Source organism: Cajanus cajan, chromosome 8, assembly GCF_000230855.2.
Source record: "Cajanus cajan strain Asha chromosome 8, NIPB_CcT2T_4, whole genome shotgun sequence".
NCBI classification, from domain to species: domain Eukaryota; kingdom Viridiplantae; phylum Streptophyta; class Magnoliopsida; order Fabales; family Fabaceae; genus Cajanus; species Cajanus cajan.
Genome location: NC_138524.1, coordinates 2,855,612 through 2,882,467, shown reverse-complemented (window position 1 = coordinate 2,882,467; position 26,856 = coordinate 2,855,612). Strand labels below are relative to the sequence as shown.

General features: G+C 30.2%; 3 protein-coding genes across 6 annotated transcripts; 1 reads left to right on the top strand and 2 right to left on the bottom strand.

Moving 5' to 3' along the window:
- Positions 1–231: 231 nt before the first annotated feature.
- NUC-L1 (nucleolin like 1) lies at positions 232–6,393 on the bottom strand. 3 transcript variants are annotated; one of them, XM_020359285.3, is made up of 22 exons: positions 6,235–6,393; positions 6,064–6,112; positions 5,358–5,509; positions 5,001–5,258; positions 4,757–4,900; positions 4,497–4,631; positions 4,269–4,376; positions 3,945–4,052; positions 3,740–3,841; positions 3,462–3,554; positions 3,333–3,365; positions 3,118–3,225; positions 2,956–3,018; positions 2,441–2,530; positions 2,312–2,344; positions 2,137–2,228; positions 1,946–2,063; positions 1,614–1,702; positions 1,437–1,524; positions 1,247–1,338; positions 623–942; positions 232–449 (listed from the first exon to the last, which is right to left on the bottom strand). In XM_020359285.3, the coding sequence occupies exons 1-22, from the start codon at positions 6,265–6,267 to the stop codon at positions 421–423; spliced, it is 2,337 nt and encodes a 778-aa protein (XP_020214874.1). In that variant the 5' UTR covers positions 6,268–6,393; the 3' UTR covers positions 232–420. The 3 variants fall into 3 exon arrangements, with proteins under 3 accessions (XP_020214874.1, XP_020214875.1, XP_020214876.1); XM_020359286.3 differs by having other exon boundaries at positions 3,118–3,222; XM_020359287.3 differs by lacking the exon at positions 2,312–2,344.
- A 7,394-nt stretch (positions 6,394–13,787) lies between these two features.
- On the top strand, positions 13,788–19,280 carry MOD1 (NAD(P)-binding Rossmann-fold superfamily protein). Of its 2 annotated transcripts, none has more exons than XM_020358788.3 (13): positions 13,788–14,007; positions 15,036–15,343; positions 15,800–15,909; positions 16,078–16,133; positions 16,212–16,296; positions 16,402–16,449; positions 17,349–17,423; positions 17,506–17,617; positions 17,706–17,757; positions 17,841–17,892; positions 18,011–18,068; positions 18,620–18,718; positions 18,813–19,280. In XM_020358788.3, exons 2-13 carry the CDS (start codon positions 15,067–15,069, stop codon positions 18,965–18,967), a joined length of 1,179 nt encoding a protein of 392 aa, XP_020214377.1. In that variant the 5' UTR covers positions 13,788–14,007; positions 15,036–15,066; the 3' UTR covers positions 18,968–19,280. The 2 variants fall into 2 exon arrangements, with proteins under 2 accessions (XP_020214377.1, XP_020214376.1); XM_020358787.3 differs by having other exon boundaries at positions 13,790–14,007; positions 15,030–15,343.
- Positions 19,127–24,693, bottom strand: GH9C1 (glycosyl hydrolase 9C1). Its single transcript, XM_020358786.3, has 11 exons — positions 24,260–24,693; positions 23,756–23,968; positions 22,947–23,147; positions 22,469–22,555; positions 22,229–22,393; positions 21,920–22,043; positions 21,650–21,813; positions 21,012–21,351; positions 20,881–20,925; positions 20,480–20,521; positions 19,127–20,388 (listed from the first exon to the last, which is right to left on the bottom strand). The coding sequence occupies exons 1-11, from the start codon at positions 24,467–24,469 to the stop codon at positions 20,099–20,101; spliced, it is 1,881 nt and encodes a 626-aa protein (XP_020214375.1). The 5' UTR covers positions 24,470–24,693; the 3' UTR covers positions 19,127–20,098.
- Between the last annotated feature and the right edge of the window lie 2,163 nt (positions 24,694–26,856).

Genomic DNA, 26,856 nt, shown 5'->3' with positions numbered 1-26,856 from the left:
TGTTTATATCATTAAACACATCGTTACAAAGAAAAAACAAGGGCACATTTTCAAAAGTTGCGACAAGCTTACCGAGACAGCTTTGACTGTCATTAACATTTTTAATTTTTAAAGTGTCGCAACAAATGTTGGTTTTCCAATTTTTTCCGCATACTGAATAAGGTATAGCAGCCTTTGAATATAATATATATTTAATCCAATTTGATTTAACAAAATAATAAACCACATATCTAGAGCCACAAATACTATATAATTATATAATCCATAAGATAAGACACTGTATCATCGATCACAAAAAATTTCCAATACAACTGAATTCTACGAATTCTTACTAACATTAAACAAAACTGAGGAGCCAAAACTAGCGAAATGCGAAAAGAAAATAATAATCTTTTTCAGTATAACTGCAAGACTGCCACTCTAATCATCAGCAAATTTGGTTTTCTTCCCTGAATAAACACACAAGATTAAATGATCAGGAAAAAGGAACTCGTAAAATAATCAACCTAAAACATAAATTAACGTTGCCGGGAAGAAAACAATATTTAAAAGAGATGTTGGGAAAATAAAAGTAAATGAACGTACTAATAGTTAATAAATACTGATAAAAAAGGAATCTTACCTGTGCCTTCCGCAGCAAGATTAGGTCTGTTATATGGGGTTCCACGGCCCCTTCCGCCACCACCTCTTCCTCGACCACCTCTTCCTCCACCACCCCTTCCACCGCCACCACCAAATCGCCCACCACTGCCTCCACCAAATCGACCACCCCTTCCACCAAATCGGCCACCACTCCTACCACCTGCACCTCTACCACCAGATCCTTGATTATCTCTGGATTTTGCCTCATCCACTGACAAGGTATAACCTCCCAGTTCAGTTTCATGAAGTTCTAGAGCTTTGCTAGTGGCATCAGCATCACTGAATTCCACGTAAGCAAACCTGTAAATATTAAAAGGTTAGATTGACAATTCAAATTAGAAAATAGCATTTGTTGATGTAAATGCAATCCTGAAAATCAACTAGACAAGTAAGATGACGGGTAGATGAATATGACAAATATCGCAGGTAAATGGCATCGATAAGTAGTTTTCAAAATTACATAGAATAATGTGCTCGTAACAAGCTACAGCATGATAATGGAATTTTTGAAACAAGCAACAAATACATGCGAATGGATTTTTTTATATTAGCAACAAATAATTGCAAATGGAATTTTACATGCAACAAAACAACAAATTCATACCCCTTAAAAGCACCAGAGTCGTAATCTTTTGGAATGGATACCCTTTTAATATCCCCACAAGAACCAAAATGTTCTTGCAAACTAGCTCTTAACTGAAAAAACAAAGTTAGCGTCATTTACTGCCGACACTCAAAGTGGCATATAAAGGGAAAACGCATTCTTTACGGCAAAACTCAAGCTTAATATTTACCTCATCTTCATCAAGGGACTTATCAAAACCCCTCACAAATACAGTCTGTGACTGACCTCCACTTTTCTGGGATGAATTGTTCCAGTTGCTAAAATTATTCGGATACAAGAAAAAATGATTAAATAGAGACGTGAGACAAAAAATAACATGACATGAAAACTTCGATAAAAGAACTACCTGCTGTTGGGGGTTTGTGCTCCCCTTTCCCTAGCTAAATCAAGCCGAAGTGCACGATTAAACAATTCGTAGCCATTCAACGCAAGGGCCTATGATTACAAAAACAGATTCTCAACACAAATTAAACAGACAAAACAATGCCTGAATAAAAATAGGTGTTATAGCTATTATAACACGAGCATAACACAAAAGATACACCTTCCATTGCTAAGTACCAAGCTATGAACTAGTAAAAAAACCACCTATTTATTTTAGACAGAAGAACAGACTTTAAATTCCTGAAAGAAAAAAAAATACAAGGAATGTAGATTAAATAAGGTAGCAAAACCCACATTCTGAGCAGCATCTGCTGTTGCAAACTCAACATGTGCAAACCCTTTAAACCTCCCATCACTATCTGAAGCGAAACGAACATCAACAACTTCTCCACAATCTTTGAAGAAATTTTCCCTGAACATTTCCAACGAACATTATTTAACTAACTGAAATACATGAGAATGATTATGAGAAGAAAAAAACATACACATCAGCTCGTTCAACACTGAATGGCAAGTTTCCAACAAATAGTGTTTTCGAAGCACCACTTTCATCTTTTGGTGTAGCTGGGGTTTTAGGCTGAAAAAATTAAAGATATAAACATCACACCACTGATACTTGATGCAGGAAAGGAAAGGATAGAATTTCAGTCAAATACATACAGTGGCAGCATCAATCATCTCGACATCCCTTGCCTGTTTTGCAATGATGAATTATATTATCCCCAAAAATCACAAGATTTTACTAAGTGAAATTCGTGCGATCATAGAAAAATATGATGAATGACTTACACTTTTCAGAGGAGTTTTGGAGGGTTCATCCTCACTTTCCTCCTCACTATCATCAGAACTATCAATGCTTTCTTTTGAATCTTTCACAGTCTGGAGAGAAAAATAAAAGTAAAAGTTAAAAGTCAGAACACAAATGGTGACTTTGATGATATACCAAAACTCCACTTTTTCTATGGCTATTCTAAAAAGAGAGGAAACTTGTAAAGCGAGAAAGTGAATATCAATACTCAGTGAGAGCTTACCCACAACCATTAATTAGGATTAAAATATATAGTAAACTTGAGTCAATTCAAGTCAACAGTGGATAAATCATCATTTTGCCACTTCATAAAATTACTTATTTAAATTGGATTTTAAACAGGATTAACAAAAGAATTTAAAATAAATGTTCAAGTATTTGAGGTACAGATTAAAATATTAAATAGGAATAAAAAACAACATTGAAATATAAGAAATAGCATATTAAATAAAAAGGTAAAACTTGTAATTAGCAAAGATACAAAAAACTTTCATACCTTTTTCTTTTTTGGCTCCTCACTTTCATCAGAACTACCATCCTTGTCAACATCCATCTTCCCCTGTTATTAACACATGAAATAATATTTATTGATCAACAATGATAACAAAACAAATAATAATAATAATAATATTAACAAAGTTTATATGCCATGCATTACCTCATCGTCTGAAGAATCACTCTCTGATGAATCTTCACTAGACACATTTTTAGGTGTCTTCACAACAGGTGCTGCTTCCTTGTTAACATTAGAAACTTTAACATTCTTCTGCAACAATATCATGAACCCAAATTAAGATCCTGACAAAGAAACCCTATATAGGAAGGGTGTAGCACAGGATAAAGCAGAATTAAAATAAGAGCATCCAAACATACCTTTTCATCCTCAGAGTCGCTATCAGAAGAGTCCTGTAGAAATTAACCAATCAAAAAACAAAAAATGTCATGAAAGTTTGAATAAAAATCAAGTTTAAAAAACAAACACTATATAATAAAATAACTAGCCTCTTCATCTGAATCACTACTACTTGACTTCTTCACATGCTGCTTAGAAACAGGCACTGGCTTGGCAATAGAAACAGTTTTAACATCCTTTTTCTGCACAAACACCAAAATTCAACTAGTACAAGTCAAGTAACTGTTTTTCATGTAAAAATATTAATAGTGGACAAGTAACAATCTCAACAGTCATTATTCAGATCAAAGTGCAATTAAAGGTATGTATGAATCACAGCCAGATAAATATAGTTAAAAAAAATTAGAAAAATAACTAGAAAGCTTACATTGTCATCACCAGAGCTGCTATCATCAGAATCAGAGCTGTCAACATTCTTTTTTGCAGCAGCAGAAGGTTTTGACACAACAGCTACTGCAGGGTTTGCATCCTATGCACATCCAAACATAAGGATAGAATGACTAGTTTCAAAAATCTTTTTAAAACCAGAAACAATTATCATTATTCCATGTACCCAACAATCCACAACTTACATCATCTTCATCAGAGCTATCACTAGATTCATCATCTGAGCTTTCCACTTTCTTAGTTGGAGTAACTGATGGTGCAGGCAGCTTTGAAGTTGCTGGTTTTTTTTTATTCTGCAAGCAAATAAGGACCCAGAAAGATCATATTACAGTGAATTAACTATCAAATAGATCATATGACAAAAACAAATAATAAATGCAACATCATATTATGCTACTAACAGACAGTGGGTGTCGATAGGACATTTTGGAATACCTGGTAGTGTTTTTACTTTTATATCAGAAAACAAATACAGCAAGATGGTGTCACATGGAAAACAAAAAACTTACATCATCCTCATCAGAACTACTATCAGAGTCTGAGTCTGAGCTATCAGGTTTCTTTGTGGAAGCAAGTCCATTCTTGGCTAGTGCAGGAACCACCTTGGATTTTGGGGCCTAAAAGCAATAGCAAAAATAAGAAACAAGGCATTGTAAATATTTCAGCAAATAATAAAACAAACTAATAGATAGGATGTTTTCACTATTTCATCCCATAATGAAAGATGTCTCACTAACCTCATCTTCATCAGAGTCGTCATCAGATGATTCAGAAGTGGTTGAATTGGCAGCTGGCTTGCCTTTCTTTGCTAGGGTACCACCATTTTTTGCAGACTGATTTTGTGAAGGAACAGCAACTTTGGTCGCAGGTTTCTGATCCCAAAATATAGAAAACAATGAGAAGGGCAATAAATACAACAGAGAATAAAATGACACTATAAACTAGCATGAATTCAACAGTTCTTATGCATGCAACCATAATTAGTCATGTAAAACACCTCGTCTTCGGATTCCGATGAAGAATCTTCAGATGATTCAGAACTAGAGCTGCTAGCTGGCTTGGCTATCTTAGCAGAGCTACTTATATTTCCATTTTTCACAGGTATTTTCTTAGAAGGTAGAGGAGCTTTTGCTGCAGGTTTCTGAGATCAATAGAGAAAAGAAAGATGAGAAATAATTCAACAAGAAAAGATGATCACTTTGCTGACATGAAATTCAACCATCAATAATCATGTGCAATACCTCATCTTCAGATTCTGAAGAAGAATCATCTGAACTACTTTCGTTCTTATTCTTTTGCACCAATGCTTCCTTCTTTTGTTTCCCTGAAACCACTTCTTTCAGTGGCTTCTTTGCAATCACTTCATCCTCATCAGAGGAGTCATCATCAGATGATTCAGAAGAACTGGACAATGGCTTGCCTTTTTTTGCTGGTGCTTTTGCAGCACCATTCTTAGCAGGTATCTTCTTTGAAATAACAACAGGTTTGGATGCAGGTTTCTGAGTCCAAGAAAAACATAATAGAGATAAAATAACAAAAAAAAGGATTATTAAGATCACAGTTTCGGGCATTAAACCATGAGCAGAAATGTGCAATACCTCATCTTCAGATTCTGAAGAAGAATCATCTGAACTAGTTTCCTTCTTTTGCACCTTGGCTTCCTTCTTCTGCTTCTGAGCAACCTCCTCTGTCCTCTGCTTTTTAGCACTTACTTGCTTCTGAATTTTTTCTTCAGCTTGCCTCTTGCCACCTGCATACATATCAAAATAAGTCAAGGAAAAAATCACTAACAAAAAATAAAAATTCAAAACAAGACCAAAATCTTAATTTAATAGGCTAAATCTGGTAGAGCCTGTTAGTTAATTGACAACATTAACATTTGAAGGTTTTACTATAACAACACAAATCAATGAAGCTAATTTGAAAACTACATTGAAAAGGGATTAAATTTTCACAGTTTTGGAATATAAAATAATTAGTGCATGATTGGATTAAAATTAGAAAACATGTTTAAATGACTTCATTGCGCAATAAGTGTTGACACCAAACTGAGAACAAAACCCGCACTTAACCTTCCTTAGAACCCATACACCAAAAAAATTAAAAATAAAAACAATAACAGCAACAAAAACATGCACTTAACTTTCCTACCAAGGACCTCCAGACTGAAAACAAAATATGCACTTAACCTTCCATAGAACTCATAAACCAAAAAAAAATCGATTTGTAATATAACAAATAAATAAAAATAACGTCAATAAAACATGATATCAATACTACAAAAATAGAGAAAATTTTCAATACCCTTCTTGGCAGACTTCGACAGGGGAACCACAGCTGGAGCAGCATCAACCTTCAAAACAGCGAAAAGAAAAGACAATGAGTAAAAAAAGTTAGACACAGTGCCATAAAGAAACATGAGATATAAAAGAACAAATTCACAGAAAGACTGAAACATGAGAGCAAAACAGATACCTTGAGAGCTGAGTTCTTGCTTGACTTGCCCATCTCGAAACGAAAGAAGAAGCCGCGTTGGAGAGGAAGAGATTAGAGACGAAGGAGGCTCTGCAAAACCCTACGTTACGAATAATTAGGGTTTTGAGAACAACAGAGTGAGTTTGAGGCTAGGCTGCTGCTGTGTTTATATACTCGCGACTCGCTTGCTATGTGATCAGGGGTTAGGGTTTTGGGCCTTGACACAAACAACCCGTGCCAGTTGCTGCTGCTGTGCGTTTTGCTGCATAATTATCTTTACCTTATTTTTTAACTTTACATTACATGTAAAATTGTTATTGGTAATTTACATCGTTATATTTTATTAAAATTAAAATTAAAATATTATATTTAAATAAAAATAATATCTTATTTTAATTTTAATATTATAAAATTATCATATTATATTTATGTGATATCATTATTATATTTTTTATACCATATTATTTTTATATATTATTTAATTAATATTGATTAAAATATTAAACTTTAAAAAAGTGTTTGATTAATTTAATAATCAATTGATTTTAATATCATTAATTTTACTATATTAAATAAATAAAAATATAATAACATTATTTAGCACAAATAATGATTTGTATTAAATGACCACCTTACTCGTAATTAGTCATTATTATTAAAAAAATTATTTATTTAAAAATATTGAATTTAAATTTATTAAAAAGTATGATAGATCTAATAAGTGGGCTTAATTATCTATATAATATGATAAAAAAATAATATGTATATTACATTATTGATAATATAAATAAATTATTAATAAAAAAGAATTAACAGTATTTTTGACATATTGCACCACACTTAAATTACTTTTTTACTTTGTATTTTTTTTCATCTTCATAATTAATAATATAAAAATATTCAAAATGGGACATAGAAAATATATAGCAAATTTTGTTTTAATGAGATTCTTTTCTTTTATCATAGTTTGTGCGTGAGTGCACGTGCATAAATATGTATGAATTATTTTTTATATTAATTTTTTATTTTTAATCTTAATAATAATATAGTAAAAAATTGTATCACATAAATTATTATTATTAGTCTATTTAACATTGTTAATGTAAAATAAGTTTTTTAATGAACTAAAAAGTCAAACTACAATTTTAAAAATGTCAGATAAAACCTATGGTAAGTTTCACCTTATATGTTAAAAGTCTAACATGATCTAACATATTTTTATCCTTAATTATAATAATTTCAAAAGAATAAATTAAGATTTCTTTTCTCGTAGTAAATATTCCTCATATTATAAAAATAAATAAATTAAAGTATAAAATAAAGTAACACGGTATTTTTATTGTCATAAAACTTTCATTATAATTTTGTAATATTAGATTTTGATTTCCTCTATGAGATTTTTTTTTTTGAGAAATTTATGTAAAAAAAACATTTTTAATAAAAATATTTTCTTAAAAATATAATTTTTTAATTAATAAAATCAAATATGAAAAACTTACTATCTTCACTTTATATTTTTAAAAGGGTATTAAAAAAATTGTACAAAGCACCCAACTTTTGATTATTTGAAGCTTTCAATATTGACATCGCTTCATGTAGAAGAAGTTTTTGTTATTTCCCCTTATCTCTAACCAGATAAAGCACTGTTTTAAAGAGTATCATGTATTGAACTTTTTTATGACACAAATTGCTTGGTTTATTAACAAGTTAAGACATGTAAAAAAATTGTATATTTTGATGCTTGTGCTATATATTTAAATGAATGTTTTTATGGATTGTTGTTAATGTTCCGCACATTAAAAAAAATAAGAAGTACTAATGTAAACAAGTGTTATTGAAATTGCCTGTGAAACTAAATTGAGATCCACCACTAAATTTATTAGACCCAACTATATTTTAGTAGGTTGGTTGGACATTTTTTTGTTTCTCCAACTATAATTATTTTAGGTATTAATAATATTAATTTTTGCTTATAATTATTTGTCATTTTATATTAACAAAATCAACTTTCTTTTAGTTTTTAACTAGTTTAATCCTCATTTGATTTATTTTATATTTTTTTAAATTAATTTAATATTGATCACCATCACCTAATTATATCATCAATTCTTATTTATTGTCAAACACTTAATAAGAAAATGAATTTGGAGTCAATCAAGTAAGAGAGAACACATGAAAGTAAAATAAATATGAAAAAAATTTTAAGACCATTATGAATATCACACAAAGTTTGACTCCTTTTATGTTCTGAAGCTTATGCCCGGTGTGAGTAGATTTGTGCAAGTGTTATTTTTATTATATGACATTTTTTTGCTTTATCCCTCTCTATATGGGTTTGGACCATTATTTGATTAGGACTAGCTTTGGGAACTTTTAATGTGGTGTTAGGACTTCCTTCAACGTCTCCAATATTTTATTCTTCCATGGTTCACATTGTTTATTTTTTGTATTCTTTGTGACAATAAAGACCTAAGTCCATTCTTATAAAAATTAGATATAACTAAATAAACTCTCATTTAACTTCAACTATATATATATATATATATATATATATATATATATATATATATTGGAGTGTGTTATTCATTTAATTAAGAATGAAATTATTATACCACTCAATGTTATATATAATAAAGATAGTATTACTTCACGAATACAATACATAATTAATGTCTTTAACATAAGTTTTTTTTTTTATATCATCATAACCATATGAAAAAAATGTATGATGCAACCATATTTAGTATTAACTACTTTATTTTCATTTTGTTGACATTTTATTTTGCTCATTTGTCACTATATACATGAAGAAAAAAAAATGTTTGCAAAATGTCATCAAAACAAACTTAAAACTAATAATTACAGCGTAAATTTTACATGTTTATCGTATATAGATTAAAACATGTTTTTAGTATTTATAAAATGAATGAATTTTTATTTTAGATTCTATAAATATTTTTTAAATTTTTTATCTCTCTAAAATTTCACTATGCATAAGAATTTTGATTTATTGTAACTTTCACCTTCCCCTTCTTACATTTATGTCATTTGCTTGTTCAATGACTGGACTTCTTTGTGAGGATGTTTGTGGGGTTTTAGTTAGAAATGTAGATTTAATCAATATGCATAAGTTGGATCCACGAAATATAGCACACCTATCTTATAAAAAATAATTACCAAATTGTTAACAAATCAAACATATTCATATAATAGATGTTTTTTTTTATACATATTTTTTATCATATACATGTAAACGAGTTGTATTTCAAGAGACATTATCAACAATATAATTGACCAAACTGATTTTTTCCTTAGCTACTTTATACTTTTTGCCTTGACTAACTTAAGTTTAATCATCAAAGTTATTTAGACTACTACAACAAGATTCTATGAAATGATTTTTTTTATAAATAAATTGTTGTATTAAACAATACTTTATATACACTTAAACTATTGCAATAAAACAATAGAGCCGTAAGTAAAAAAATGTGTATAGATAAACATCTATAAATTCTTTACCAAAAAAAAAACTTTACCAAAAAAAAAACATCTATAAATTTGCAATATTAAACTAAAATTCACATACACTTAAATGATAACAAGGAAAAATTACAAATACTAATTTTAACATAATAAAAATATATTAATGCTATACACGTAATCAGTACATTAGAAGTATTGACACATAGGCACTTTAGTCCCAACACTAATAAGAAATCAATTTTTTTTATTAGTTAGGGTCAAAATTTTACCTGTCATATTTATTTTAAGAAAATATACCGTACAAGTAAACAGTAATAAAAAAAATTATTTTAATTAAAATCAAATTGATGAGGGTTGCTTGTCAAAATTTGAATGGATTATCGCATGTGGCACCATATTTAATTAAGAAATCGACACACAAATTAATTTATCAGAAGACATGTTTAAAACTAACAATTTAATTTAAAAAAGTAAAGTATTTAATCCTTTTTATAAGCAAGTAGTATAAATGAAAAATGTTATCATTTTCTTTATTAACTTTAAGAGTATAAAGGAATCGGATTCATAAATAAAGTTATCAATATCATTTTGAAGTCTATAAAATATATTCAATAAATTCGCTTTTAGCTTACCTGTATTCATTGTTATTATGGTCATGAATTATACCTTCAAACCTACACCACTTAGATTTCCTAGAAAGTGATGATTCTTATTTTATTATTCTAACTTCCTTCATCTTACAAATTTTGTAGATAATATTACTAAATTAATTAAGTTATTTAACACTTAAAAAATCAAGACTTCACACAACAATATAATATAATAAATTAAAATAATAATAACTAACAAATCAAATAATAATAATAATCAATATCTACTAAATTTAATATACAATATATTTTAATTAATTTAAATAATATAAAATCACAACTAAATCATTCAAATATATAATTTGATATTAAATTATAAACAACTTATACAATAGTTACATTCATGTCAACTAAATCACAATTTAATAATTTTTATTCATTGTTATTTATTTTTATGTGACCATTGATGAGTTTTAAATAATTAGTTGTGTACCAACTTGATTGATAAATAAGTATATGATTATATAATAAATTAATAGTCATGTATATATATATATATATTTTATTTTATTTTTGTAATTAAAAAAAGTATTCTTATATATATTAAAATTACATTTGAGAAAAAATTGTAATAATATGACAAATCATAGTTTATAATGTTTCTAATATTGGAATAAATTATATTGGAAGTGAAATATCTATTTTGTGTGACTCATAATCTCCAATAAAGATTGATTACTACTTTTATTAATAGATTTTTCGTATCAATATCATAGTTATTAATTTTTTTAATATAATTGACTTTTTAAATTTGTTCAACTTTACTATATTTGGAACGGTATATTTACAAATTTTTACACAAATGTGATAAATCTAATTAGTTATGGATTATTGTCAATTGATCTATAAATTTTCTCAATAGGGATAAATAAATAAATTTTAACAATTTTTTGAACAAAAAAAATCTGAAAAATAAATATTTTTTAAATAATTATAATATTGATATGAAACATCTATTATTAAAAATAGTAACAAATATTTCGTTGAGAACTACGTACAAGATAAATATTTTCTCAAACATAATTTATTTCATATTAAGACCATGATTTGAATCTTGATAATTTATTTAAAGAATACAAGTCACTGGAGGAAATTGCTCACATACAAGTATATTTATATTTGCCCTTGGTCACTACATAATTAGTCCTGACATTTCATAGGCTTTGAACGAAAAATATAAGTATAAATCCTTATACATAAACAATTTGAAATGAAAATAAATCTCCAGTCTTAAGAACTAGATTACAAAAAATAATAAGGTGAATGAATCAAATACAATTTTTTTGTTTATCAATCTAATTAAAAATTCTATAAAGTTTGTAGATTAAATAATATATTAAATATTTAATAAAAAATAACATTTTATTTCACAAAAGAAATAACAATGTTAACAAATCTAAAATAAATATACTATATTTTTCATTTAATTTCCTTTTATATCATCATTTATTATAAATTATTATATAACTAACTTTAAAAATCGAAAGAAGTGCATCTCTAAATCAAAAGAGTAAAAATAAATTGAAAATTTGTGACTAAACTTGAAAAGTGTTAAGGGATCAAAGACATATTTTATCCCTTTATAAATATAATACATAAAAAAAATTAACAATAAAGATAATATCACTTTATATTTAAAATAAATAAAAGAAATATATAAAAGATAATAACTTTAATTTATTTTTAAAATAATATAAAAATTACAACACAGTTGTATAATTTTTTAATCAAGATAAATTCTGATTAAATCACACAAAAAATATAAATAATAATTGATTCATTCAAATGTTAACGCTTGTGTATTTGATGTTTAATCTTTCTTTACTTTGATTGCTAAACTTGATGTAACTCATACTTTATATCTTTATGATTTTTGACATGTGTTGGAGTGTCTGTTGCTTCAACTAAAACGACAGCAGTGATTAATCTCCTCGTTACGTTGGAGACACCTAAGGATGGGATAGCTGGCCCCAAGATTTAACGCGGCTGCATACACAAAACAGGATTCGAACCCCTGACATTGCTTAAGCGTGAATCAACCCCTACCGCTGAATCACACGCTTGGGGTTTAACTCCTTGAGCTTAAGGACTACAAAGAGTAGGTAATTTGACAATTTATCTATGATATATATCATTTTTCTTCAAAATACAAGATATATGTTAACTATATATGATAAACATTAACTTTTTACGCGAGATTAATTATGTTAAATTATAAATGCACAATGAGTAACAAATAATTAATTATAAAACAAAATTATTATGTATGTGATCAATTTATCTTTATATATTTTTTATTTGAGTGATATTGAATTAAATCCTTTAAGTAAAGTTTTAAATTGTGTATGAAAAAACGTAGTTGAAAGAAAATATATACTAAAAATAGTCAATCAAGTCATTTGACAGAGATTAGTCATCGGTGAAGTTGACGGATATTTAATACCAATAATATGGTTGCAAAAAAAAAGTAAGTGTTGTAAAAAAATATCTATATTACTTAATACTTTTTTTTATAGAAAAATCTATAATAATTAATGTTATTAATTTTTTCTTTTTATAAAAACATATGCTTGTTCTTAAAAAAAATTATTTTAAAATTAATAATTACAAAATATAATTTAAAATATTTTTATTATTAATATGTTTTTAAAACAACCATTTATAAAAAATAAAATGATATAAATCACGGGTATATATAAAATTATATACTAATATTCATAATTTATTTATATTTTCAAATATATATTTTGACACCATATTTTCAAATATATATACTAACACATATTTATATAAAATTAAAATATTGAGATACACATTTATCATAACAATATAAAAATTTATAATTTTAATTAATGCACATGTCACAAATTATTATATCAGGTTTCATAAGGGTGACACATTATTTTATTTACTAGTTAGGATTTAAAATCAAATCCGAATAATACTTCACATCTTTCTATTCAGATTTGTAATGTGAAAGAGATAAGTGATGTTGTTGAAAATCTTCAAAAGTTTAGTAGTTAACTTTCACTTTTTTATGAATTTCTGTCTTGTTTAATTACTTTTTTAAGTCATATAGTTTAATCAAATTTATTTTTTAGTTCATATAATTAAATATAATATATTTTAATCTCTATACATGTTATTTTTTTTCTTTGTAATTTTTATAATTTTATAAACTTTATCATTTAGTTTGACAACTTAAACTTAAAAAACAAAAATGGTATGTATAGAAATAAAAAGAAAACATTTTTAGTTTAGGATCTGAAATGTGAAAGCTATGAAACTATGCCAAAAAAGAGTAATTAAAACAAAATATTACTACACTAGTTTTTGAAATTTAAATGTAAAACCATCCCAAACATACCTAAAATGATGAGAGAGACCTACACTTGCTTTGCACGTGCCCGTGCCGTCTGTAACTGATTATACAAACAAACCAAACCTTGTTCTATAGTTTCGACAATTCCAAAGTTTCCAACTAAACTATTGCATCCTGCAGCCGCTACAGCTAAAACTAGGCATCGTTTTCTTCTCAATCTCATTCACTCTTAACTCTCATTATCTATCCATAAAAACCCAAAACCCCATTTATTTACTCTTTCCAAATCCTCACATTGGCTCTTTTCTCTTCCATCAGGTAACCCCTTCTCGCCTTTATGTCCTTTACTTGCTCAATTACTGGACTTTCATGTGAAAAGGTTTGTGGGGTTTTAGTAACAAATGTAGATTTATTCGGTATGCGTAAGAATGTTGCTGGATCGGCGGAATATGAGCTAAAGTCGTGGTCTTTTTACTGATTCGAGGTGCATTTTGCTGCATTGTGTACTGGACCAAGCTTTATTGTCCTTATGGTTCAGTTACCTTTTAGTGGAAAGTGGAGATTTAAAAATGGTTTGACTAAATGACTAATAGATGACTCAACATTACAGAATTTGTGTATTTTTTATGAGTGGTTCTCGGTTATTCTGCCCCATATTTGTATCAAGATGTTCAGATTAATGGTTTTGTGGAGTGCCGCTGTAAAGGGGTTTAGCATTCACAAGGAGGGTTTTAAAGATAAATTCAACATGCTAGTTAAAATAATTTGCTATTGTTTGTTTTACTTGTTCTGAACTCCAGAGTACTAGCTAAGCCTTTTAATGTCCCATTGATGCAGCTGGTTTCGTGAGATTTATAATGTTTTGTTCTCTTGTCTCAGATGGCATTGGTTTTTTTTTTTTTTTTTTTTTTTTTTGGGTTCTTGTTAAAGCATATGAAGGAAATATTTTTAGCTACGATTTGTAGAACTCAGAAGTAACAGTTCAATTGGTTAATTGTTTTGTATATTTATATTTATTCTTGATGACTTTCATAATTTGGAATAATTTTAATTATCTTGAGTGATTAATTTAGTATTTCTTTGTGTTAATTTTAGTTCAAACTGTTTGCTCGGTGAAACATTTAAATTATACAGTGAATTTAACTGATAATCACTTGGACATACTCAATTGTCTTGTCTCTATTTTGTAATCAAGCTGTTAGTAACCGGAACTTCCGGTTTCTCTATGTCATGTTTAACTTTTAAGTATTGGATTTGAAAAAATATGACATCAGTAAAGTCTTATCTGTAGTTTTTAATTTTTTTATTTTTTAACTATTGATGCTAGTTTCCTTATGTAGATTTAGGGTTTCTTCTGCCATACTTCACACATCAAATATGGCAACAACATCATTTTCTGGCTTGCAAATTGCAATGTCAAGATCATGTGTTCCTTCATCACAAAAGATTGCAGATGCAGGCACTGTGGTTCTTGGTGGCAAGTCCAAGCTGGCATCATGGAATAAACTTGCAAGTGCATGTCATGTTGCATCAGTGCAACCTTTCCATCGGGGCTTCGCATCATCATCCATAAGATCTGTCAAAAGTGTCACAAAGGCTATGTCTGATACTAGTGCAGATAGTCCAGTCTCAGGATTGGCCATTGATCTGAAAGGTATTGTTCATTTTCTCTGATGCTCCTTCTTGATATTATGTTTTTATTTACATATCTGTCTCAATGATGTCTTATCAAAGTTTTGGAAGAAGTGTTAAATTTCTGACAACTTGGCCATCTCATTCCCTGTTTACTGCAATTATTTCAAAGTATACTTAGCCCTGAATTGGTGTACAAGTCAGCATGCAGAATTAAACATGTGCTTACTCAGCTGTAAAATACTATTGAAAGTTGGCATTTGCTACTGAGGCCCATTTGCATAATAGTTCAATACATAACATGAATGGCAAGCTAATAGTCAGATTTATCTGTTTTTTGTTGATAAATTCATAAAAAAAATAAGTGAGTTTTCTTATTGAATCATGTAATTTGATTGGTTCTTTTCATACATATGGATTTTACTGTCATAGAGGATGTGAACAAGGATCAGTTTACTGAAAATAGCATTGTTTGTAGGTAAAAGGGCTTTTATTGCTGGTGTTGCTGATGACAATGGATATGGATGGGCAATTGCAAAATCTCTTGCTGCAGCAGGAGCTGAAATTCTTGTTGGCACATGGGTACCTGTAAGTTATTTATTTATTTTGGTAAAAAAGGGTACCTATCAGTTGATATACTAATTCACGAGGTTCTGTCTGCTGACTTTTGGAGCAAAGCCTCACTCCCCCTCCGCTGCATATGTTTTCCAGTTCTTTTGTGCTGATACATTTATTAATTGTGAATCATTTCTATAGGCTCTGAATATTTTTGAGTCCAGCCTACGACGTGGAAAGTTTGATGGATCACGCATGTACGATGTTAAATACTGCTGCTGATTTTGTTTGTTAGACTATGTGATGCTCTACTAATAAGAAACTATGTTTTCCAGATTACCAGATGGTTCGCTAATGGAGATTACCAAAGTTTATCCATTGGATGCAGTTTTTGACAGTCCTGATGATGTGCCAGAAGATGTAAATAAGAGATGCCTAGTTTCTCTTTTCTTACAAAGATATGGAGTACATTCATGTCAGAATTTTTATCCTCATGGTTTTTTTTTGTTTTGGACAATTGTATAGATAAAAACAAACAAGCGCTACGCAGGATCCGCCAAATGGACAGTTCAGGTATATACACTAAATTTTATATGGTTAAAATTATCACTTGGCTGCCATCTTGGATAAAAATTTCAAATAATGTACTTGTGGGTTAAAGGTGGAATTCAGTGCTGAAAGTATATTGCTTATTTTTCTGCTAGACTGACTTCAGTAGACTTTCCTTTGGCTGGACAAAGGAACTAGTCTGGTTACTCTGGTATGGTGTTACATGCTGTAGTGTGTTTGACACCCCCAAAACAAACAAAAAAAGTTTGAAATATTTTTCTTCTGTTTTTCATTTTTATGAAACCAACCCTGAATTAAAAATGTATTTTCATTTACTCTTACATATTTTAGTTGTCTTTCTTCTTTCCTCTCTTGTAGATGTGAAGGCATGATCTGTTTATATATTGTAAATTGTATTTTAAGGCTGAAGCTTAGAAGTTACAAGTTTGATATAATATTATTACTTTTTAACTAATTTATTTCATGCCATGTTGGACTTTATGTATGAATAGCAGTTATGGCAATCACGTGACCCTTTATTTTTGAGTAAGAACTTTACATAAACCATTCAACTACTTTTCTTACTTCTTATGTTCTCAATGTCGGTATTACCAAATATGTCTAATCTGGGAGTTTTTTTTTCCCATTCTCTAATTTCTACCTTTTTTGCCTGACCAAACCTGAATCTACATTACTTTTAAGAGATTATTCTTTAATAGTAAGTGTCTTTTCATTTGGGTAGTTAAGTGTATGATATTCTTTTTTCTTCTGGGAGTTGCAGAACCCTACTATTCTAATGAAGTATTAAGTGTGTAGTGGTGTTTATTAATAATAATATGAACTGTGTCTCAAGCTGTCCTGACTCATGCCTGACTGCTTAAGTTGGCTTTGTTATATCTTTTGTTCATTGCTTTACTTTTCAGGAAGTTGCTGAATCTGTTAAGGAAGACTTTGGCAGCATAGATATCCTTGTGCACTCACTTGCCAATGGACCAGAGGTATGATAAATACATTAATAAGCATTGAAATTCCTTTGTGTGTTTGATATTTGGCTTTAATAAGAAGTTAACTCTGTTATAGGTGACCAAACCATTGTTGGAGACATCTCGGAGTGGATATCTTGCTGCAATATCTGCATCTAGTTACTCCTATGTTTCTTTACTCAAGCATTTTCTTCCAATCTTGAACCCAGGCATGTCTCTTATTTAACAGGGCATCCATTATATTATTTCCTACTTTTGCTTATCATTTTATCTTTTACTTTTATGATTTATTTTTAGGTGGATCTTCAATCTCCCTGACATACATTGCTTCAGAGAGGATCATTCCTGGGTATGTTGGTTATGCCATTAAAAGTCCTTATATGCTATGTTCCATAATTTTAGACTATATTCATGATCTAAATAATGATACAGATATGGTGGTGGTATGAGTTCTGCAAAAGCTGCACTGGAGAGTGATACTCGAGTAAGCTTCAACTCCCCGCCAAAAAAAAAGAAAACGAAACTCACCATTCACAGACTGACTTAGATGTGCTCCATTTTCACTTTTCTTTTTAATTACATCATATTTCACGCCTCTTCAGGTGCTTGCTTTTGAAGCAGGAAGAAAGCGCAAAATCAGAGTCAATACTATATCTGCTGGTATTGGCGACTTCTCTTTTTTATCCAAATTAATGAATTTTTCTAAGCTCCTTGTCTGCTTAATGGGCTTTCATTTGCTATGATTTCTTAATGCGGAAGACAGGGTGGTAGGGAGAAATGGGCGTCTTGCTTTGTATGTGACATTTGTACAATGGGCTTAGTCTGAAAATTTTGATCTTTTATCCCACGGATGTGCAGAATTCTATCAAATACTCTGGATGTCTTAAATTCTTTAAACAAATTCTAAGGCATCTGTTTTGTTAAGTATTAACAATTAGCTGTTCATTCGGGCACCTATATTTGGACTTGGTTTGAATTTTCACACCATCATCTCACTGTTTAATTAGCATGAATCAAGTCTTCCTTACAATAAAACAAAGTGGAAATTTTTTCTTTTAGATCGAGTGTTTTTGCTATTTCGTATTTGTCTCTCATCAACTGCTTATAATTTCATCTTTGTTAAAGCTAACTATTCTCCAAGGATGTTGGTTGTTTGCATGGAACTTAGTACTTTTGATCAACATGTTGACACATTGTATCTTCGCCCCCAGGTCCACTGAGAAGTCGTGCTGCAAAGGCTATTGGATTCATTGATATGATGATTGATTACTCATCAGCCAATGCACCTCTACAGAAAGAACTATCAGCAGGTAACATTTTCATCGGAATTATTCCTTGTAATGTACATGTTCCATTTTCAATCCATGATTATTTGCACAACTGAGTTGTAATTTTGTGCAACAGATGAGGTTGGCAGTGCAGCTGCCTTCTTAGCATCACCTTTGGCATCTGCCATCACCGGCACTGTTCTATATGTTGACAATGGTCTGAATGCTATGGGTGTTGGAGTTGACAGTCCAATATTTAAAGATCTTGACATTCCCAAGGACCAGCATTAAGTGGAAGCTACCTCACAAAAGCTAGTGTCACATGAATTAGCGTAGCAATGGCAATATTTTTGTTTCAATGTAGCCATATCCAAATTCTGCTTCCCTTCCTCATTCCTAACCAAGACAGTGCAGGATCCACTTTGAGCATTTGCTTTGCTTTTTGTAGGCTATTTTTCTGAGTTTGCCTCACGACTTTTGAACATTTATTTTTGCAATGTGGTAGAAATGCAGGTCATATGATTATGAATGTAAGAATCTTTGCATTGATCTATGCTCATTTGAGATATACATTGGAAATAAAGATGTTCCCGTGAGTCGTGCATCATGTTTCCGAAAATTCTAGATGGTTTAGAAAATACTATAAATATTCCCGAGTAAATTCAAAATATGTGGTTAGATTTTAATATTTTTATGATTTTTTTTAAAATTCAAAATGATTATTAGGATATAAAATAGGTGAAGCAGTAAAGGTTATAATTGGATTAGAAGTTAACTTTTCTTATTCTTACGAGAATTTGACTTTTTTATTCCCAACCATGAGGATAAAAATAAGTAAAATAGTATGTTATTACTTTCTTGGACATAAAACAATATTTTATAATTTTTAAAGCTCATAATAAACATGAATATTTTGTCAAATTCACATTTATAGAAATAAAATTTTAAACTTTGAAACAAACAAACTCCTAATCTGCATGTAATTACGTTTGAGCTCAAAATATTATCGACGTGTCAGGAAGTTATGATTGTTGACTACTAGAACTTTAAGATCATGGTACCTTAACAACTCGCTGCAAGCAAATACTATAGCATAAGCTCTTGTATATTTTTGCACCCGCGTGTGTATTTCTTTCCACATTGTCGGGGTTTTCTATTGAATACTTTTTCCTTGGCAAACAAAGATATATATCCTTTTTGTATAAGATTTTAATTTCATAAATGACCTTTTTTCACATGTTTGATTGTTTGTAGAATCAAACAGGAAAGCTTGAGAAACTGATATTACAAATATTTTAAGTGGGTATGGACTTGATTGACAAGTTGATATTACAAAATTACAATCATGGAGCGGCAGAAGTTTAACTGTCAATTACTCTTGTGGAAAAATGTGCCTTTTGTGAATGTGGCCTCTACAAATGATCAATGGAAGCTTTTGATCGATACTTTAGCCTGGGGTCCTCCTTGTACATATACAAAAATACACTCGGAGCCAGGATTCAAGACTTTGTGCCATTGGGGAAGTTCATAGGTGTTCTTTTCTTCTGTTGGAGAGAGGCCCCATAAAGTGCCTGAGAGATCCTTAATCACCAACTTAAGATCTGAGATTGGCTTTGAAGAAGTGTTCTTGATTATCACCCTGTGACGGTAATAAGTTGCACCTCCAACATTCCATGAGCTGCTAATTGAGTGAAGGAATTCAACTGGGGCACCTGCAATATAACCTCACCATTCTTAGGCCAGTGTTTTCAAAAAATAAAAATAAAAAATTGGAAAGCAACGATAGTTAGATTTGGATATCACCTTCTGATATTTCAGACACTGTTGTTTTCCCCGGGTTTGTACCTTTGAAGGCAATAGAAGTTAGTTAGTTTAGTAGTGCAAAGGCTGCATGAGCATAAACTTTCTAAAAACAAGGTTTAGACTCTTTTAAACTTTGTCCAAGTTTATTATATGCTTGTCTGGAAAATTCGGTGAAGAACTAGAAATCACTTCAGAGTCTGTTTGAATACAAGTTAGAAATATTTTTTGAGAGTTTCTCTGATGAAAATAAAGAATTTTTTCTAGTAAAGAAATTCTTATAAGCTTGTATCCAATCAGCTTCTCAATTATGTTACAAAGCATGAAAGCTACAAGTATTAGCTTGAGTAAACGGGAAAAATCACATATGGGACATGAAACTGAACATGTTCTATAATACTCACCAGGTGTTTTTTGCTGGGGAACTGGTGATCCATTATGGGTGTAACCTGTGACAAGAGAAAATGATTGAGACTTCATAGAGGAAGAGGAAGACAACAGAGCAGATTAGCTTAGAATGGTGGTCATCCCTCACCTTCACCTATTTGACCATATAAACTCTGCAGTTTAGCGAAGATGCCTACAAGAGGAGCAGAACCTGAAAGTGTAGGCTCAGTTTGCTCATAATTGGATCTATCATCAGAGAAGTCATCATTCTTATTAGGACCACCCACGAGGCCACCACAGATGACATTAGGATTTGGCTGAGCACGGTTATACCATGTCTCAAATCCTTGGGTGCAGCCAACCTCATTGTGAAGAGAAAAGATTGAAGCAATGGAAGCCCCTCTGTGATGAACATAAAGAGGATATTTTGGTCCATATCCTACCAAGTAGCTCATATCCGCTGGGTTTTTACCAAGGATATAGTCAGCCTGTGTAAATCAAAATTCAAGTTTTAGTTTACTAGTCACATTAAACCATGATGATGAACAATACTTAGATTAGATACATTTTGTAGGTGTTTTTGGGGCTGTTGTCCAATTAAAATTAGTGTTTTACTCTGATAACCTATATTGATTTTTAATACAAGCCTTTGTTACACTAATTAGTGAGATGAGATGAAACTCTAATTTTGATCGGAGAACATAAAATATACCTACAAAATTGCTTCTAAGTTTCGTTTAACTATGACACATGATCAACCAGGGAAGGGCAGATTCCAATACATACTTGTGACTTAACAAAACTGAGGAGCTCCTGAGGCTGAATTTGTCCATCTGGACAGTTGAGCTGTGCTCTGTTTTCTGAGAGATAATTAGAGTAAACTGCTAAGAGAAATGCAGCAGAAGAAACATACTGCATGTTGTTCCATTCACGCACGTATAGCAAGCCACCTGGTAAGCAGAAACAAAACAAAATGATTTTTCCATGAGTGCTTCTTTAAAATCCATTTGACTAGGAGTTGAAGTGGTTGCTAAATGTTGTACTTTGGCATCTAACCTGGAGTTTTCTGGACATTGTAACCATCATTCTTTTGCAAGCAGGCGCAGGCAAAATAGTCAGCCTTAGCCTGGTATTGCTTTAGTGTAGCAGCGTAAGAACCAGCCTTTCCTTCTAGCAATACCTGCAAATTTGGTTTAACCATTTATTGTATCATTCTTTGAACCATAATTGGTTAAATGCACCTTATATCACTTTGTCTTGAAACAAAACTATCTTCAAATATAGATATTATACTTTGAGAACATGAAATGGATTTAAATTAAGTGGCTAAAAAGCAGAAAAAAAAATGATGTCATAAATAATTACCTTTGATAGGAGGATCTGCACACCAGCATATTTATTGTCCCAAGAGAACTCTTTTACTGCCCAGCCAGTTCCACCCATATACACACCATTGTCCACCACATACTTTAGGTAGTATTCATCACCAGTTGCTAGGTGCAGCCAAGCCGCAGCCCACAACAATTCATCCTACACAGGACCGTATGAGTTTGACTTGATTGGATACTTATAAAAGTAAAGGCAAATAGAGCAATGTTTACTCACTGAGTAACCAGACGAAGTATAAAATTGCTGAGCATTTGATATGGAGTCATCATAGAGACCTCTGAACCTATCTGCGAATGTGAAGAGCTGCAACACACAGAACATCAATAACAAGTTCAACAACTCCTTTGAGTGTAAAATATGAAAAAGATTTGTGTATGAGTTTAATAGTCACACACAGACAGTGTAAGATAATTTTACACTATCAACTAATCAAATTTCATTGTTGGCATGACCTTTTACTTATTTATTATAAAAGTCAATAAATTACTATAAATGATTTCACACTGTCAGTGCATCACCTGTTTCTTGTTGTGATGTAATATACAGTTATTTAGCCTTCATCAATAGAGAATTGAATACCAAGTTGTGTTTTGAGATTTGTACTCCTTATTTTTAAATATTTACCCCACACTCAATTTCCCTTTCAATGTCATGTATTATAAATGATTTTTAATCAATCAATGTGGATGCTCACCTGTTTTGCATGAACTAGAAGGGAGCTAGAGTAGGAGGAGTTGTAGGGCCTGAAAGCTATAGCTGCAGCAGCCAATGCAGCTGCAGTTTCACCTGCCAGATCTGAGCCAGGGTGTTGTTCATCAATTTTATAGGCACCTCTTGAAGTCGTCATGTCTTCAGCACGCTCCCAGCAGTAATGATCAGAAACTCCATCACCCACCTGAAATTTCTCACAGCAAAGAAATATCTTACATTAAAATAGGCATACTTAACATTCAACCAAAGTAATAATACTTTTGAAGAGCTGTTAGAGCCTGGATATAAGCCTGAAAGAGTTTTTGGAATTTTCTCTACTAAAAATAAAAAAGTATTTTCTAATAAAGTTCTCAAAAGCTCTATAAAGTTTGTATCCAAATAGACTCTTAATAAGTTTCATCATGTATGATTAAGTCTGTTTTTGTTCATCAATTTCTGTCTTGTTTGAATAACCTTTTCAATAGAAGAAAATAATCAAATTTCTTACATAAGTTATCATCTTGTTCACCTGAATTAAAAAAAGATAAAATAGTTTCAATAAAAGTTGTAGTAGTTGGTTTTAAGTAGTTATAGGGAAGTTTATCTAAACAGTTGTTAAACCAAATGATAAGTATGTAGATTTGAAGTAGAGTAATAATGAAAAATAATGGCAATGTTGTCAAACAATAAAGAAAAACTTAAATGGTCTTAATTAGGAAACTTGTGTATATAGTACTATAATCATTAATTTAGGCAGATGAAAATTGGTGACCGACCAAAAGAACTCGGTCCCTGTCTGTTGCACTTGCTTACCTGTCCCCAAAGAACATTAGGCTGAGTGTGTGCTTTGATAAAGTAGTCAGTTCCCCATTTAATGGCCCATAATGTGTGTCCTATTTGGTTCAAGTCTGTGATTTCCTTGCTGAACTCAATGGCTCCCCATGAAAGCAATGTGACACTGTAGGCCATTGGCAACCCAAACTTCACATGATCACCAGCATCATAATAACCACCCACCAGGTCTACCTGAACATCACCACACAACAACAAAAATGAAAACACAAAATATCCATGGATGACTCAAGCTAAACCAATAACATTGCGACTCTTGAATATATCTAAAGAGTTCTCATGGGGACCAAAGTAGTTAGTAGATGTGGTTCGCCACTTGTGGTCTTTAACTGAGGATCGGAATTCGATTCTCAGTTTGAGCATGGAATGACGATCAAATGTACTACTTTACTCTTAAAAGACTGACTTAGATCAAATCCAAAATTTAAAAAAAAAAAAAAAAAAAGAGTTCTCATGGGGACTCACTCCTTGCTGTAAACCATCTTGGAGACCAGAATCACCACGCCACTTGACTCGTTGCTGAAGTGGTAACTTACCAGACCTTTGTGCTTCAAAGAACATCAAACTCTTGTCAAGGGCTTCACCATAGTTGAAGTTAGAGGGTGCACTAACACCTAAGCGCACAAGAGCTATGAGAAGCATGCACAAAGAGATGCTCAAGTTCTTCATGTTCATGATGGTTAATTTGCAGCCTCAGGGAAACTAGAAAAATGTGACCATATAATATAAACCAAGGTTTGTTTCCCTTATGCATGCATTGCAATCTAAATTCTTATATATATATATAACAAGAAGAAGAAGAAAGAAAAACGGTTTGTGAATAGGTGGTAGCCATCACGTAGGAGTTGACATTGGACAAAGGTGTCATTCGGAAGTACGAAGAGGTTCTCACGTTTGGACGTGCCAATGTGTAAACTATATACTAATATACATACTTGAGGGGCGTGATACTGTGCTGCAACTGTATGAGGCTGAAAATATGCTCCATCAATCTGAACCGTGGATCGTGTAGAACTTTTTTCTCTATTTTCTTTAGCCTCGTGCCCTCGATAATTATAATATTTGAATTATAAATTTATAATATAATGGTAGGTACATAGGTGCTTCCGGACCCAAATATCCCTATAAAGAAGTCTAACTACTTGGCTTCTATCACTTCAGAGAGTTAATTCTCTTAAATATATATAAAGTGTGTAAAATTGTTCCCTCAAAAATTGACATTTAGATTAGTTGACATAGATTGGGAATACTTTGCCAAGAAAGAATTTAATTGAAATAGACTCATCAAATTATTATATATTATGATAAATCCTATATTTTTTAATAATTACTAGAAAAATCATATTCAATGTGAGTTTTAATTAGATGAGTATATAAATCTCTAATTATGTTATTAAATAGGTCGTTATAAATTTAATCTTTAATTTGATAGTTATGGAAAAACATCTTTAGAAATAAGTTAACTCTTTATACAAATATTTGCATCTTGAGAAATTAATATTTGACTTTTAGTCGAAAGATTTCATGGCATGGTTATTTATTTTTTATTTTTACAATAATCGTTTCATAAAATTAAAATTAAACTAGAGTATAGAAGTAAAAATTATGCTAGATTGTCATTGACAAGAAGAATTATACATGACTAGATATGCTATAAGGTGATTAAAATCTATTATCAATGTGATAAATTAATTTTTTTTATGATAGTGATAATTTATATATATATAAAGAAGATATATGGGTCGATATTCGTTTTTTCATTTTTTAGACAATTTTTCCTTGAATCTTTAAATGATAAAAATAATATTAAAAATTAACCACTCATATTACTATTCAAATAAGTTAATTTTATCTAATGACTCAAATTCTTGATTACCTTTATTACTTAACTTTTTTTTTTTTTTTTTTTTTTTTTTTTATAAATAATATATAAAGATACGAAATATATTTATCATACTGATTAAAATAAAATCAAAGATTTCATGCAATTTAACAAAATTTTTCCAATAGGCCCCTGTGATTCATGCAACTTATTAATTAGCTAGTTCTTTCCTCAGGCAACTCAAGATTATCGAAAAGATTAATTCCATACTACAAAAAGGTTAAATTACAAAATAGTTTTTATATTTGGTACTATTTTTTATGATTTTTTCCCTAAAAAAATGTTAACGAATTAATTCCTACAGTTATAATATATAGGACCATATGATTATTGTCTTATCTCCTATTTATGATGTGTTGAATCATCATATGTCTAGATCAAAATGTTAAAAAAAAAAGTTAGCAATCTTAGCAAATGATAAGACATTAAACACTCATTCGACAATATTATTTCATGCATCAAAATATAATTTTCTTAGAAAAACAATTATTATTTTTAAACAAAGAGGTCATAATTTAGCAAAAAGAAACTATCAAATCTATCATCACGTCCCTACTCATTCACTTATTATTTAAAGAAATAGATATCCAGATATGATAGTCTCGAATTAATATCTCACTTTTTTCATGAACCAAATTATAAATATAATTGATAAAAAAATATACATTTACTAATTGTCAATACAAATATCGTAGTTTTATTTTATCACACGCACACAATATATAGTTATAACTAAATTTTAGTGGAATTAGAATTTTATAACCTATTAAAATAAAAGGCATTAGACACTTTTTATAATGTATATATAAATTTACGAATGAATTTGTATTCACATTTTTTTTATGTAACTCAGACAAATTTAAAAATTAATTTAACATTATATATATATATATATATATATATATATATATATATATATATATATATATATATATATATGTATGTATGTGTGTGTGTTAAATAATGTTTAATGTTAACTACTTTCAAAATGACAAATCTCGTGACCCTATTCATAGATACGTGGGGTATATGAAACTTATTTTGTTAGAAAAGTAGTTTTAATGACAGTTAACATCTCCTTTATTATTATTTTTTTACGAGAATGCTTTTTATTTCATATTTTTGCCTACAAACATTAAAAAATGCTGTTCTATCTTGACAAATTAAGTGAATATATGGA